Source organism: Silene latifolia, chromosome 9, assembly GCF_048544455.1.
Source record: "Silene latifolia isolate original U9 population chromosome 9, ASM4854445v1, whole genome shotgun sequence".
NCBI lineage: Eukaryota > Viridiplantae > Streptophyta > Magnoliopsida > Caryophyllales > Caryophyllaceae > Silene > Silene latifolia.
Genome location: NC_133534.1, coordinates 223,853,169 through 223,867,424, shown reverse-complemented (window position 1 = coordinate 223,867,424; position 14,256 = coordinate 223,853,169). Strand labels below are relative to the sequence as shown.

Below are 14,256 nucleotides of genomic sequence, written 5' to 3'. Positions count from 1 at the left end.
TAACTCGTATCGGTATACGATTAATTAAATAATCAACTAAGAGTATTTCCCTATAGGTATGACCTAAGGGGATCAACTGATCACCACCGTCGCACGACAGTAATGTCAAACTCTAGTCAGCCAATCATTACCGATATGTGTGGACCAGTTGACTGTAAAATATTACATCCCACATGTATTCTTAAAATGAGATTTAATAATGATATTTAAATCATGTGATCGCACTATTGTTGAGGATACATTTCCCAACAGGTAGTTGGTTGGTCTTGTGTTGATTTGATAATCGTTGTTTAATCAGCTGCTTGTGGTTGTTTGTCTGTGGTTCTCGAGGTGCGCCCTCGGGTGAGTGGAGTCACTTGCGGGAGTGGCTTCACGCCCTTAGTTCGCCCTTCCGTGGAACCCGCCACGGGAGGAGATGTGCACATTAAGGAACATGGGTTTATCGCTCGGATAGATGAGCGGGGCTTAGGTGGGAACGGCTGTGGTCCCCCACTAGCAAGACTGGACCTTCGGGCAGTCAGAGATGGTGGTTGGTTGGAGGAGCTGGTGTGTGTGTGCGTGCGTGTGTAATGTTGTGTTTGTGTGGTGTCTACGTTTGTATTGGTATCTCAGTTGCTGACCTTGTGTGGTTTTGTTGTGTTGTTTGTTTCTGTTGTGTCTGCCGTGATCCACTATGGTGAGCAGTCAGTCTTAGCAAGTGGTTGTTTGGATCATAGATGGGTGCTTGGAGGGACGAGTTTATCACGAGTCACGACAGAAATAGTTCACCTAGTTGATAGTGGTTTTAAGTTGTATCTTTTGTATCGTCTGTAGTTTTTTTATTCACTTGTAATATAAGCTAAACGTACTTTTATCGACATTTGATTATTACCGGCCTCGGGCAACTGAGATGGTAACGCCCTTATCTGCCAGAGAAGGTCTTGTTAAGGCTCCTTGGTAGATGGAGGTGTTACACTATGGTTTCTAAATTTTGGTAGGGATCAGAAGGAGGGAAAAAGGAAGATGGCATGGTTATCCTGGGATAAGCTATGTAAACCAAAGGATAGAGGTGGTCTGGGATTTCGGGATTTCAATAAATTTAATCGGGCCTTACTAGGAAAGCAGGGGTGGCGACTTATGACCAGTGGTGATGCTCTGTTGACGCGAATTTTGAAAGGAAAGTATTTTCCGAACAAGGAGTTTATGGAAGCTGATTTAGGGTCTAGTCAAAGCTATACGTGGCGGAGTATGTGGGAGGTCCAGGATGTCATTAAACTGGGAGCAAGGAGGCGTATTGGAGATGGTAAGACGACGAGAGTTTGGATTGACCCGTGGATTCTAGGGTCGCATTCCAAGTGTGCACTTTCAACAAGGGGGAATGCAGAGTTAGACATGATGGTGGCTGACCTTATGTTACCAGGTGAGATGAGGTGTAACGTGAGGAGGTTGATAGACTATTTCTATCCTTCAAGGCTCACCGCATGATGAACAAACGACTTAGTGATAATAGACCGTCGGACGAATGGTGTTGGGATTTGACGAAGGAAGGTAATTAGACGGTCAGGACGGCGTATTGGGCGCTTGCACGAGATGGAGATAGGATAGTGGAGCAGTCGTATTTCTCTCGCGAAAAATGGCTCTGGAATAAGTTATGGAAGATGTCCATTCTCCCCCAGCATTAAAGTTTTCTTCTGGCAACTATGTAATAATGTTATAGCTACAAAACGAAACTTGTCACGTAGGATTAGTGGAGTAGCTGATGGTTGTCCAATTTGCATATGCGAAGTGGAGACTTGTCTCTATGTTGTGTGGGATTGTAGATGAGTAAGGGGTGTTTGGGATGGGTTGGGAATGGAGATAATGAAGGAAGTTGGGTTTGAGCAGGCGAGGGAGTGGGGTGAGGCTGTTATGGAGGAATCAAGTATGGAGGAATGTGTGATATTAATGACTGGGTGCTGGGCAATTTGGGAAGCGAGAAATAAAATGATCTTTGAGGGTATAATGGTGAATGTGAGAGATGTATTGAGGAGAGTAAGGGAGCTTATTGAGGAGATGAGGAGTGCGGACTCGAGGCAAGGCACGGACAGCAAAGGAGATGCGGAAGTTAATGGGTGGAAAAGACCGAGGCAAGGGTGGAATAAAATTAATGTTGATGCGGGAATGGTGACAGGAATAGGCATGGGGTTGGGGGATGTGTGTAGAGACGATGAGGGGACTCTAAGGTGAGGGGTGACAGTGCAAAGACAAAAAGTCCGGAATCCTCAAGTTCTCAAAGCAGAAGCAATTGTTTTGGGACTGACTGAAGAGAAGAGGGGCGGTTTAACAAAAGTGGAAATCGAAAGTGACTGCCTGAACGTGATCGAAGATTTGAAGATGAATAGAAGAGGCGACAGTGATATTTTCCTAGTCTATGACGACATTTATGATTTATGTTCTTCTTTTGAGTCTGTTAAATTTTTGTTTACTAGGCGTAATTTTAATACAGTGGCTCATGAGTTAGCCCATGCGCGGCCATGGCAACTAGGGAGAAGGGTTTGGACGAAGTCCTACCCCACAACATTGCTAATTGTGTGACGATTGATTTTATTAATATGATCTAAGCCCTTGTGGTTTTTTTTTTTAAATGAGGGAAATTAGGTAAATTAGAAAAAAAATAGAAAAAAATAAATAAACTAGGTAGTTTTTTTTTTTTTTTTTTTTTTTTTTTTTTTTTTTTTTTTTTTTTTTTTGCAAAATTAAGCCTAAGGGTGTATTTGATGAAGGGATTTGGAGGAAAACGAATTTGAGGGAGAGTGGAAGTTTTAAAATCTTTTGTTTGGATAACAAATAAAATCTGTTCTTTGGATGAAAAGATTTCGAGGGAAAGAAAAGGGAAGGATATTAGGGGTTTTAAAGTCTCTTGTTTGGATAGCAAATAAAAGGGGATGGAAATGGAGGGGCAAGATTTGGAGGGATCTATTTCCAATTAGAGTTAGCAATTCGAGCCAAAGCACGACGGGCGGCCCGGTCACGGCACGAGCATGGTGAACATGGCAAGTCGGGCCGGGTCCGGCACAGCGGGTTAGGGGGCAGACCACGATGTTGAAATGGGGAAAATCTCGTGCTTAGGCATGACCCGATCTGAGGCACGAGCAGCCATGACCCGGCGAGGCACGACGGGCCTCACACAGCCCAATAACTTGTGTTTGGCCGTTGTAAATACAAATAAACAATCATAATTTAACTTTACTTTTTAAATACATAACATAAACATACATTTAAATCATTACTTATATAAATTATTTATAAATCAAAAACAATTTATTTTAATAAAAAAATAGTAAACTGGGTCGCTCACGGGCTAGGCACAACCCGAACACGACTTTGACCGGGCCAAGGGCGGGCCACGATGAGGAGTGGGGAAAGCGGGCCGGCACGACATGGCCCGAAAGCACGATTGCCCGTGTCTGGGCCGGGTCAAAATGGCGGCTAAGCACAACAGCACGTGACCCGGGCCGGCACGACACGTCCTAGTGCCAACTCTATTTCCAATCCTCCCAAGGCAAATAAAAATAAAAATCCCTTCACTATAAGAATAATTTGGAGGGAAATTATATACAAACACCCACTCTCCCTTCCCTCACCTTCCGTTCCCTTCCCTCTTTCCCCTATCCTTCCTTTCCTTCCTATTTTGGTATCAAAATTCAAAACACACCCTAATAAAATTTCTTATTCCGGATAGTCAACGCTTGAATGTAGACCGGAAATTAACATTTGGTAGTGTTGGACAAAATTTGTATAGATTAAGGCAACAAAATGCAAAAAAAAAATGTTAGGTAGCGTTTATGGAAGTGAGGTAAATGTTAGTAATTTTTGACCCAAAAACCCAATTTTTTTTACTATAAAAGAGAGAAAGACGACATGCACACCAAAAAATCAATTCTTATATCCTACACCCATGTGTAGGATACTCTATACTCCATCTCACTCCCCCACTCCTCACTCATCCTCAACTTCCTCCTTTTCTTTTTCTTTTTTTTTTTTTAAAAAAAAAAAACAAAAATTTAACTTCCAATTATAAGTAGTCACCACTATCATATTCAAGTTAAGTGTTTTGAGTTTGTAATAATGCATTCACGATATGACATTATCATATTCACTTTAATTTTAGTGGATATGACAATGTTGTATAATGAATATGCGCTTTATAGTGTGATATTCACAATATAACACTATTATATTCACTTTTAGTTTAGTGAATATGACAGTTTGATGAAAATGTATTATGTAGTGTGATATTCATCTCATGCCTCTATTATATTCACTTTTAGTTTAGTGAATATGGTTTTATAGTTTAGTGAATATGACTCTATTTGTTCAAATATATTGAACAATGACGATCTTGAACGTTTTATTCCATATCAAAACCGCATAATACAAAATAGTTTAAAGGAATACAAATAATTATGTGATATGATATGAATATGTCAGTTACGTGATTTGAATATATGAGAAAAATTAAAATAAATAACAAAATATATCAAATATGATCTCTATTTGTAGAGAAATAAAAATTATGAATAATGATATATTTTTTTATAATTTTATAATTTATTAAATTTAATAACTATTTATTATAAGAAAAGTTTAAAGGAGAGAGTACCATCCACCGTACTCCTGGGTGCATGGTATAATTTACCCCAAAAAACAGAACTAAACTTTTTTTTGATGAATGAACTGATAAAGCTCTTCTATGCTAGCTTGGAGAACAAACAAGTATGCAGATACTACCCTGTGTTTGATTAGTACAGAAAAGTGTGAAAAATGTAATCCTTGAAAATGAAAAGGCGGACATTAGACAAAGAAAAGGAATATTTCCCGTGGATGGGAAAAATTCCACTGTGGAAATATGCTTTTAAAAGGAACAAACAAGCTAAAGCTACAAACTTTGTTGTAAAATGTAAAGATAGAAGGTTAGAAAACTGAAGACTCTTTCTACTTACAAAGCTACTAGAGTACTAGTAGCTCGTTAGCAGGATTGACAGTTTGACACGCTACGTTTACACAGAGTGTAAACTTACATCAAGAGACACATAAATAATACTCAATCGTTTACAAGACTCGCTTCAACATGCGATCAAGCTTCCAATTACATAAAGGCTTCTCAATGTACTCGTCTAAACCAGCTTCTATAAATGCTTGAATATCCGACTTTGAATTGGAAGCTGTGATACCAAAGATTAGGCTCTTGACTCCCATTGCACGCAACTCCTTGGTAGCCTTGCATAACAGAAATGTGTGAAATACAATAAATTAGAGCAAATCCATGTAGAGTATTCTAACCGTACCTTTTGATCAAACATATAAAATTTCAACATTAATTTAGCGACTATTACAAGAAATTCATTATCAATGATTTAGAGGCTTGGAAGAATATGTTAAAGGAGGAATACTCTATGACCTATGAGCCACAAACCTAAAGTTATCAATCACTATGAGCAAGTAGAACCTTTTCAGCTAGTGAGCCAACAACCACAAACAAATACGTTCGCAAAACTGGATACAAAAACATTAAAGATTAATAATGGATTGCAATACTTTGCCAGTTAATTAAATAACTAAACTTGCCAGGTAAATAAATGATACCTGAATTCCGTCCATTACAGGCATTTCCATATCCATTAAAACAATATCGCATGTGTTACCAGCAATAAAAAATTCGACAGCTTCTTTGCCATTTTCTGCCAAAATTGTTTTGAAACCATGTTTCCTTAACATTTGTTGTTCAAGATTTCTTAAGACTGCAGTATCATCCACAATGAGAGCAGAGTGCTTCTCTCTGACATTCATTGCATTATCTCCAGACATATTAAACGTATATTATTGATGATAATAATGTGATGTTTTAGAAAAACTAAGGCTATGACACTACCTTCTTGATGTTTAATGTGAGCCCTTTAAGTTTCGTTAAGCTTGCTTTTATAATAACATAAATACATGGGGTTTAGATCATACCATTCAATAAAATCACAAAATCAAATGTTAAATCCATTTTGATCGGATCCGGAGAATTATGGGTTTGATTTTGTAAAGAATGAAATAACTGAAAATGAACAAAATGGCTAATAAAAGTTGCATAATAAAAAAATTCATAGGATTTTATACCCATTACGGGTTTATTACAACACCAGAGAAACAAAATTCTTTTGAGATTTAAATAGATGTTATTTGATTATTTCTATCGAATCCAATGGCAATAGCTTCCGCAATTTGTCCATTAAATCCAATTTGGTTAACAAAATATGTTGCTTTCAAAGAGATTACATTTCAAACTCTGAAAACATATATCAGAACAAATGAGATCCTTTAGATTTCATCGCCTGTTTACTTTTATGTATTTGAATCATTCACCCATAGTAACTAATAAATGATCTCAAACTGAAAAGTTAATAAACCAAACCATACGCTTTTCTCTTTCTAATTGTATTGATCGGTTCATCAAAATATAAGAATTGATGAAAATTTAGTGTGCCATTTTCTCCTGATATAGTGTTTTTATTATGACCTGACCCCCTACGCACCTGGGAACTAGCTCTCCACATGCAACAGAAAAGACTGTTTATGTGCAGCAGAGGGCAAAGAATTAACCAAATATAAAAAGGCACTTCACATTTAGGGTCGTATGTGTGTCGAACATGGCACTCAAGGATATATGTACGGAATCCATACTCCGACACCCGGCTCTTATTAATCCAATACTTCTCCTAATAGAGCCAAAAAAAGAGGCCCACATGACAAGTGTGTGGGGGGAAGAGACTTTGTATCAATCGCTGCCTGATATTTAATGATTTTTAAGCATTATTTCTAAAACATCTTTCCATTCGATTCAAAAACTAAAAATTCTAATGGCAAGAAAATGAGGATTGTTCTTGTTATTCTAATTTGTTAAGTAAATATTTTTTTTATGACATATCCTCGTATCTGTATGCTCATTTTAGGATAGAGTCCTCGTGTCAAAAAAGGTACAGTCATGTCGAGTCCCACAGTTGCATGTGTAACCGTGTATGACATAGAAGCTAGATGCAATTCAAAATTCATCAGCACGTCAGAAAATCATCTATTTCACAGCTAGCGAGTTATTAGAGCTTTCTAAATAAACTAACCACCACAGGCTCCCTGCCTAAACTAAATCTGGTAGATTTATTATTTCTAATGACATACAATAAAATAAACATGAATTATACTCGACCACAAAAAAGGTATCAAAAGTTGCAAGCTTACCTTGGAAAGCCTCATCACAATGCAGCTTGTGCAGTAGGATTCAATTTTTTGGGTGGTGGATTTCCTCCAGAAATGACCACATATGAGTAAAAAAGCAGCATGGCAGCACTGTAAATATATAAATGAGGAAGCAGGTGAATATAAAATGTTAGCAGCATGGCGGCACTGTAAATATGTGAAAGATATATAAATGAGGAAGCAGGTGAGAATATAAAAGGTTACTTTTGGGGGAGTAAAAAAAAGACATAGTCATACCTCACTAAAGCATAAAGTCCAGAAGGAAACAATTTTTTTGTCTGCCAATAAGGAAAGGGAATTCAAGCCGATAAGAACACTTGTAGATTTTAACTTAGAAGCAATCTGCAAGCACTATATATAATTGTACATACCATTGAGTAGGTCTGGAAGTTCTTCCATAATAGGGTACCAGCAAGAACTGGACAAGCATGTGGAGAAGATAGAAGAATTAAAATCCATATTAAGAAAGTTAAAAAAAAGGTTGGGTGAGGGGAACAATCATTTTAGGATTGACGCTATATTACAGAATAGATCACGAAGAAGGTCAGTTCTAGAGAGGATTTCAAACTTCTATGAAAAAAAGGAATGAGGTGCAAGCCAGCATATTCAGTGGAGAACTCAGAAGGCCACGATAATGAGGCAAGGGGTCTTAAATACTGATACTCAGAAGAAGTTTAAAAAAAAAGCCCAACTACTATTGTTGGGTAGCCATATCAACATATATATTTGATCAATATTTGGATCACAGAAGAAGTTAAAAAAAATTAAGAAATAAAGAAGTTAAAAAAAAAAAAAAGAAATACTCGTAATATCCAGGAACATCAAAGCTGCGATTTACATGCCTTGAACCCACGGTCCTCTGCAATTGTTACTCTAACACTTCCCCCTTGACCACCAAGTTAGAGAGGAACTAGTATCTTACTAATTCAAGGAAATAATGTCTACTTAGCATAGAAGAGGCTGTGAACCGCGGACCCCACATGAGTCTACTGCTGCAAGCCAGTGGTTCAAAACTCCTCATGCTTCAATGTGTCAAATCACAAGTAGCATATCAAATTACAATTTACAACTAGAGGATGACTTCTTACATACTTCTCCTTTATTCATAAACATGCTCATGTACACAATTATACGAATCCAAACCGACACGGACTTTAGCAATAGTGAGTTGGTGAAAGCTCTGACAAGGCCTGTAGAAAACTAAGTTCATTTACCCTACCCTAAACGGCCATATTGAAACATTATTCTACAGAACTTGTTGATAAAAATGTAAACAAACATGCTCAGAAATGTATCCAAAAATAGACCATCAATCCATCACTGAAATACAACAAAACAAAACAAAGAAAATGAGGAAAAAATTGAGTTTAATGGAAGATACGGACCTGCTTGTCCAATAATAAAAGGAAAACTTGATTTGCCTTCCCTCCAAACCTTTAAACTTGTTATGCTAAATGCAAGAACAGCACCTCCAAAGAGGACACCTGTTCCAAGTGTAGCCAGGTTCCTTGAAAGTATAGAACCCAGGACCCCTCCAGTCAAAACAAAACCACCAAAAGGGATCCCGAAGCAGAAATCATGAATCTTGGCTGCCTTCTTCTTCTCAGAGATAGTTTGATCTAGAGGTCCATTTGCACCAATTTTCCCGTTAACATTTCCTCCAGTATACGCCTTCTCAGTCACCTCCACACTTGAGCTAGGTAGATCAGCTTGATAGCTTAGCTTAGGCATGTTGCTCGAACTAGAGGTTTCGGCATCATGCTCTTCAAGGCTCATAACAACTGACAACTAATAAAAGAATCTTCCACTGTCAGTACAGTTTCATGCAATAAAAGCACCCAATCCAATATCATGTAGAACAACTGTACAAGATAGGAGTCACATTCTGACATACATCCTCAATCAAAACATTTAAACAACAATATACAGCATTTGAAAACTGCAAGCCCTAATTATGTGAAACGAAAAACGAGACATGGTGAGTTTTTAAGGGTCAATTACAGATGGGTGTGAGCTTTCAAGGTTTTCAGAGATGACAATTTCTGCTTCAATATTATGCCAATTAGTACCCTCCGTCCTAATCATTTGTTCACATTTGATTAAAATAGCCTTACAAAGAATAAAAGACGTAAACAATTGATTGGGACAGAGAGAGTGTAAATTCAACATGAGTTACCTGACAATTAGGTTAAGCTGAAACACCACATAATCTGAGAAGAATTGCATAACAAATTATACAAATTCAAGAAATTTCCCAGCTAGTCTTGCCAAACACAAAGCGAATAGTTTTGAGCATAAAAAGAAGCAAAAAATAATGGTTGACAGCTATAATTAGGGTTGAAAACATCGGATATGAACATAAAAAGCATATGAGATGTAAGGCAATTAAGGGTATTGAGGGAGTTACCTTGGGGCGAAAAGAGAGAAAGTGGATAGATCGGCGTTGCTGGAGATGGAGATTACGGCTAATGGATGCGAAGCACGATAACTGAGAGGAGGTTGTTGCTGCGGCCGCCATTATTGAGACCTTACTTCGATTAATGTGAATGTGAATGTGAATGTGAATGCAGATTCGTTTGATCAAAACATTCAGACCCTTTGAAAGTCGCATAAATATAAAAACGATAAAAAAAAAAAAAAAAAGTCAACATTAGAGACTTAGAGCACACGCACGTGCGTTTTGGTTATCAATTATCATCACCCAAAAAATTGGAGAAGTGGCAAATAAGCCCCATATGTTTGACACTATGTGCAAATTAGCCTCATCACTTTCTTTTAGTGCAAATCCACCCCAACACTTATAACTTATGTGCAAATAAGTCCCACACAAGATTTTCAGGTCAATTTTTCGCCGGAGAAAAATGTCATGGCGTCGGAAATATGTTTAGGATCGAGTGACTTCGATCAAGGTAGAAAAAAAAATTCCACACACTTTATCCATTGTCAGTTACCCCTTCTTATCATCCATTCACTTGGATGAAACGACATATCTATGAGTCTATTCTAATCTCTATCACTTTACTCCCAATTCCGCATCTCCTTTCCTCTGCTGATTTTTAGCTCCCAAATTAATGGTCTCTCTCCATTTATACATCAATTTTTACTTCAATTTACAAACCCAATTTCCATAAGTTTATCCTTATTGGTAATTGAAATTTTTCCCAAGTATGAAACGAGATTTCAAAACAAAATTGGGAAAAAGTCAAGTTCAGGTAATTTTTTTTTTTTTTAATATAGTTATATTTTACAGAAATAATTCGATTTATGTTAGAGAATTGAAATTAGATAACGATTAGAGAAGTTGATTTATTCTTTTAACTTATTGTTCATAGATACAATGAGTTCAAGTGAAGACAAATTACGCTTGAGTATAGTGATGGAATGAAGATAGTGATGGGTTTGACGATGGAGCGGACAAAGACAAACAGTCGCATGAACATATAGAACTATCGAGATTGTTGTATAAACGACTATCCCTTGTAGTAATAAAATCACATATATATTTTTTTAATTAGTTAAACTAATCCTAGTCATATTTCCGGCGCCATGTCATTTTTCTTCGGCGAAAAATTGACCTGAAAATCTTGTGTGGGGCTTATTTGCACATAAGTTATAACTGCTGGGGTGAATTTGCACTAAACGAAAGAGATGGGGCTAATTTGCACGTAGTGTCAAACGTATGGGGCTTATTTGCCACTTTCCCGCCCAAAAAATTTAGGTATTTGGTGAGGACGATAAAAATGTCCTCATTAGCCAATAAAAACTTTCATTCAAATGTGCACTTAATTTGAGTCGGAGTTAGATGTGGAATTAGAGTGATTAAAGTTAGACAGAGATGGGTAATTATTCAAATATGTGGCCAATTGATTTGGAATCCCAGAGCCCTCCCTAAACATAGCTTCCTGTGTTGGCTAGTTTTCAGAAATGCTTTGAATGTGAAGGATAAGCTATGTAGGATAGGGATCTGTACTGATGATAGATGTTGTGTTTGTGATGCAGACACAGAGACTCTTAGTCATCTCTTTATGCATTGCAGATACAGTAGACTAATCCTGCATGAAGTCTGCTTGTGGCTGTGCATTCCTACCCCTGGTGGTAATGCCATCATTTGGATTGGACGCAAGAAATGGAGTCCAATTCAGAAGGGAATTTGTCTTGCTGCTGTAATGGGCGTTTACTATCATGTATGGCAGCAACGTAACATGGCTAGAATTGAAAGGAAGCTGATGAGCCCTATGACTTTGGTATATCAAATTCAGAAGCTTATTAGGAGTAAGGTTCATCAGTTAGAATTGGGAAATGTATTTGTAAGAGATAGAGATTGGCTTAGTTTAGTAGGCCTTATTTAATGTATTTGATTACCTCTTGATAGTTTGTAATAGTTTCTTTTGAGCTTAATGAGAATGCTTACATTCTACCAAAAAAAAAAAGTGAGTGTACAAAATTAGTTAACTTTGCTAGAGACTTTGGAGTGAATTTCCTTCAACTTCAATTTCACTCACACCCGACCTATACCCCGATCCATCCGATCCTAAAAGATGGATGAAAACCCGACTGAATGGATGACGAATGGATGATGGATGAAACAATGACGGGTGGATGATGGGTTAGATGAACAAATTTCACCCGTTATCCATCCACCACCCGAATTTATTAATTTTTATTTCAAAAAACATATATATTACACATTGTTATGATATAAAATATCAAATTTTATTATTTTTCTACTTTCAATATATATATATATATATATATATATATATATATATATATATATATATATATATATATATATATATATATATATATATATATATATAGAGAGAGAGAGAGAGAGAGAGAGAGAGAGAGAGAGAGAGAGATATATGCAGGATCTCGTGAGTTTGGTTCTTATGGTGAGTTGTGAGTTTTAAAATCTCAGCCATTGAATAAACAAAAATAAAGGGCTTAGATTTAATCGAATAAAACAATAGATATTAAAAGAATCTCGCGCACATGAAATAAAAGACGCTCAAAACAAATCACAGCCCAATCAAAAAAAATATAACATCTCTCTCTAAAAAAACCCCAAATTCTCTTGAAAACCTTGATAATCGGCATCATTATTTCTTATCAAATCACTAAAATGGCATCACCTCCATCAATTCAGATGGATTACTTGTAGACAAATAGATGAAGAAAAGTAATGATGTGCTCAGACGTGGTGGACTCGAGTCCGATGAACACGATGGTGCAGGACGGAAAATAAGGCGCGGTGGCCTGAATTCAACAGGTAGACAAGTAGTGTGGCCGGAAAATAAGACGTGTGGCAGTGGTTCACATGGCTGGGTGGGCGGAAAATAGTCTTCAATGCCTTCTCAACAACACTGAAGCAACCATAGGTGAGAAGAACATCACCATCCCTAATTTTTGAGGTGGTATGATTCACAATAACCTTGTTGGCTATTATTATCTTTTCATTGACGAAAAGATCAATTTATGAGCAAAGGATAGTCTTTGACTCGGACTTGACTCGGTAGTATTTCTCATAGTGGTGCATGACTCGGGACACTAACTCGGACACTAAACGAGTCCACTGTCACTCGGGTTGGGACTGAGTTGACTCGGGCTTCGACATGACCGCGGTAATAAGTGCCTCGAGGTCGTGGTTTTTGTTGGAACTATGCCCCACAGCAATCGTTATGAAACGTTTTTGAACGAATTTCATACAACGTAATTATTAATGGAGATTAATAATTAGATGGCATTTTCTTATTATCTTATTAAGGTGTTAATACAATGATAAATCCTTGATTAAACTGCTATACTTGACATCATAATGGAGATTATGATAATGAGAGTCGAGTATTATAGAGTTTAGTCTAAAAGTGTTCTTGGTCGTGTGATTATCAGAATGGGACTATGATAATCCGGATACACCAATATATTGATAACGGTACTCATAAGATGAGTATTAATGGATCTCATTCATTAAGTTATAATATAGATAATGCATATGGAGATATGATTATTGAACGTGATCAACAGTGAGATTTTCCAAATGGCTATTATTACCTATGCTGTCAATGTGGAAATTCTCTTAAGGAGTAGTTGTATATTTTATCCTTTGACCTGAGATCGTCATTGTAGTTAATAGACTACTTATTATACTTAGATACCGGTCACCTAGTGTGTAAAAATGCTAGTTGAATGGTCATTGGGTATAATTAAGTACCTATGTAATTAATGGTGAGTCAAGATGGAATCCATCAGCTCAAGGTAATGAGTTTGAACTCTTTGTTGTCATTAATCTTATTGGTCATATCAAAAACCTTGGCCAGGGTAGACGAATGATTTAAGAAAGGAGTTTCTTAAAGTCATTCCCGACCAATAATGTTCGACATGTAACATAGTGGTCGTCTAGTGGGGGTTTACAGTCAAACCATACCCTAGGACGATCCGGAGTTGGAACGACGGAGGGAAATAAATACAGTATCCTTTACCAGGTTCGAGTACAGTGAATATTGGTATTATTCACGCTATCCGGCCGTCGGGGAGTGTTGTTAGACGCCAACCTCGATTAATATTTAATGAGATTAATTATTATCGGTTTAGTGATGAACCTATGTGGTCACACACTTACGGTCGATATTTAACGTTTACGGTTATTTAATTTATTATGAGATAATTAATTAAATAATCTCGATGACATATTTTTATATTGTCCGCTAACACGGAAATATAGTTAATATCGGAAAGACATTTGTATGAGAGACCGATGGAAGATAATTATGCTATTTGGTTTGATAAACATGAAATGTTATATGCTTATCATTTAAAGCCACATGCCTTTTCAACAAAGAATCCTTAATTGTTAAGGATTTGCTACATGCCTTCATGGCTAAGAATTCATCTTCTATAAATAGCAAGGATTACTTGTTTTGTTTTACAAGAACAAATAGATCTGAGCTCGTTTGACATTCATACAAAAGTGAGAAAAGTGTTTTCTCTATATCCGAG

At 36.9% G+C, this 14,256-nt stretch overlaps 3 protein-coding genes across 3 annotated transcripts; 1 reads left to right on the top strand and 2 right to left on the bottom strand.

The window, feature by feature from the left end:
- The first annotated feature begins 1,002 nt into the window (after positions 1-1,002).
- LOC141602291 (putative mitochondrial protein AtMg00310) lies at positions 1,003-1,464 on the top strand. The gene has a single exon (XM_074422594.1). It carries the CDS (start codon positions 1,003-1,005, stop codon positions 1,462-1,464), a length of 462 nt encoding a protein of 153 aa, XP_074278695.1.
- Positions 1,465-4,812: 3,348 nt separating this feature from the next.
- LOC141600463 (two-component response regulator 24-like) lies at positions 4,813-5,940 on the bottom strand. The gene is made up of 2 exons (XM_074420697.1): positions 5,605-5,940; positions 4,813-5,238 (listed from the first exon to the last, which is right to left on the bottom strand). The coding sequence occupies exons 1-2, from the start codon at positions 5,824-5,826 to the stop codon at positions 5,071-5,073; spliced, it is 390 nt and encodes a 129-aa protein (XP_074276798.1). The 5' UTR covers positions 5,827-5,940; the 3' UTR covers positions 4,813-5,070.
- Positions 4,813-9,878, bottom strand: LOC141600462 (protein FATTY ACID EXPORT 1, chloroplastic). The gene is made up of 6 exons (XM_074420696.1): positions 9,665-9,878; positions 8,643-9,045; positions 7,629-7,675; positions 7,495-7,535; positions 7,240-7,347; positions 4,813-5,238 (listed from the first exon to the last, which is right to left on the bottom strand). Exons 1-5 carry the CDS (start codon positions 9,866-9,868, stop codon positions 7,254-7,256), a joined length of 789 nt encoding a protein of 262 aa, XP_074276797.1. The 5' UTR covers positions 9,869-9,878; the 3' UTR covers positions 4,813-5,238; positions 7,240-7,253.
- Positions 9,879-14,256: the final 4,378 nt, after the last annotated feature.

What these genes read in the sequence shown, in the direction of transcription:
- LOC141600462 (XM_074420696.1), bottom strand. Translation starts at nt 9,868, where the DNA reads ATGCGACTTTCAAAGGGTCTGAATGTTTTGATCAAACGAATCTGCATT. An exon ending in TTCTCTCTTTTCGCCCCAAG is followed by an intron (nt 9,046 to 9,664) that starts GTAACTCCCTCA and finishes TTCTTTTATTAG; the next exon opens with TTGTCAGTTGTTATGAGCCT. An exon ending in TTTTATTATTGGACAAGCAG is followed by an intron (nt 7,676 to 8,642) that starts GTCCGTATCTTC and finishes ATGCTTGTCCAG; the next exon opens with TTCTTGCTGGTACCCTATTA.
- LOC141602291 (XM_074422594.1), top strand. Translation starts at nt 1,003, where the DNA reads ATGGCATGGTTATCCTGGGATAAGCTATGTAAACCAAAGGATAGAGGT.
- LOC141600463 (XM_074420697.1), bottom strand. Translation starts at nt 5,826, where the DNA reads ATGTCTGGAGATAATGCAATGAATGTCAGAGAGAAGCACTCTGCTCTC. An exon ending in CTGTAATGGACGGAATTCAG is followed by an intron (nt 5,239 to 5,604) that starts GTATCATTTATT and finishes CTGTTATGCAAG; the next exon opens with GCTACCAAGGAGTTGCGTGC.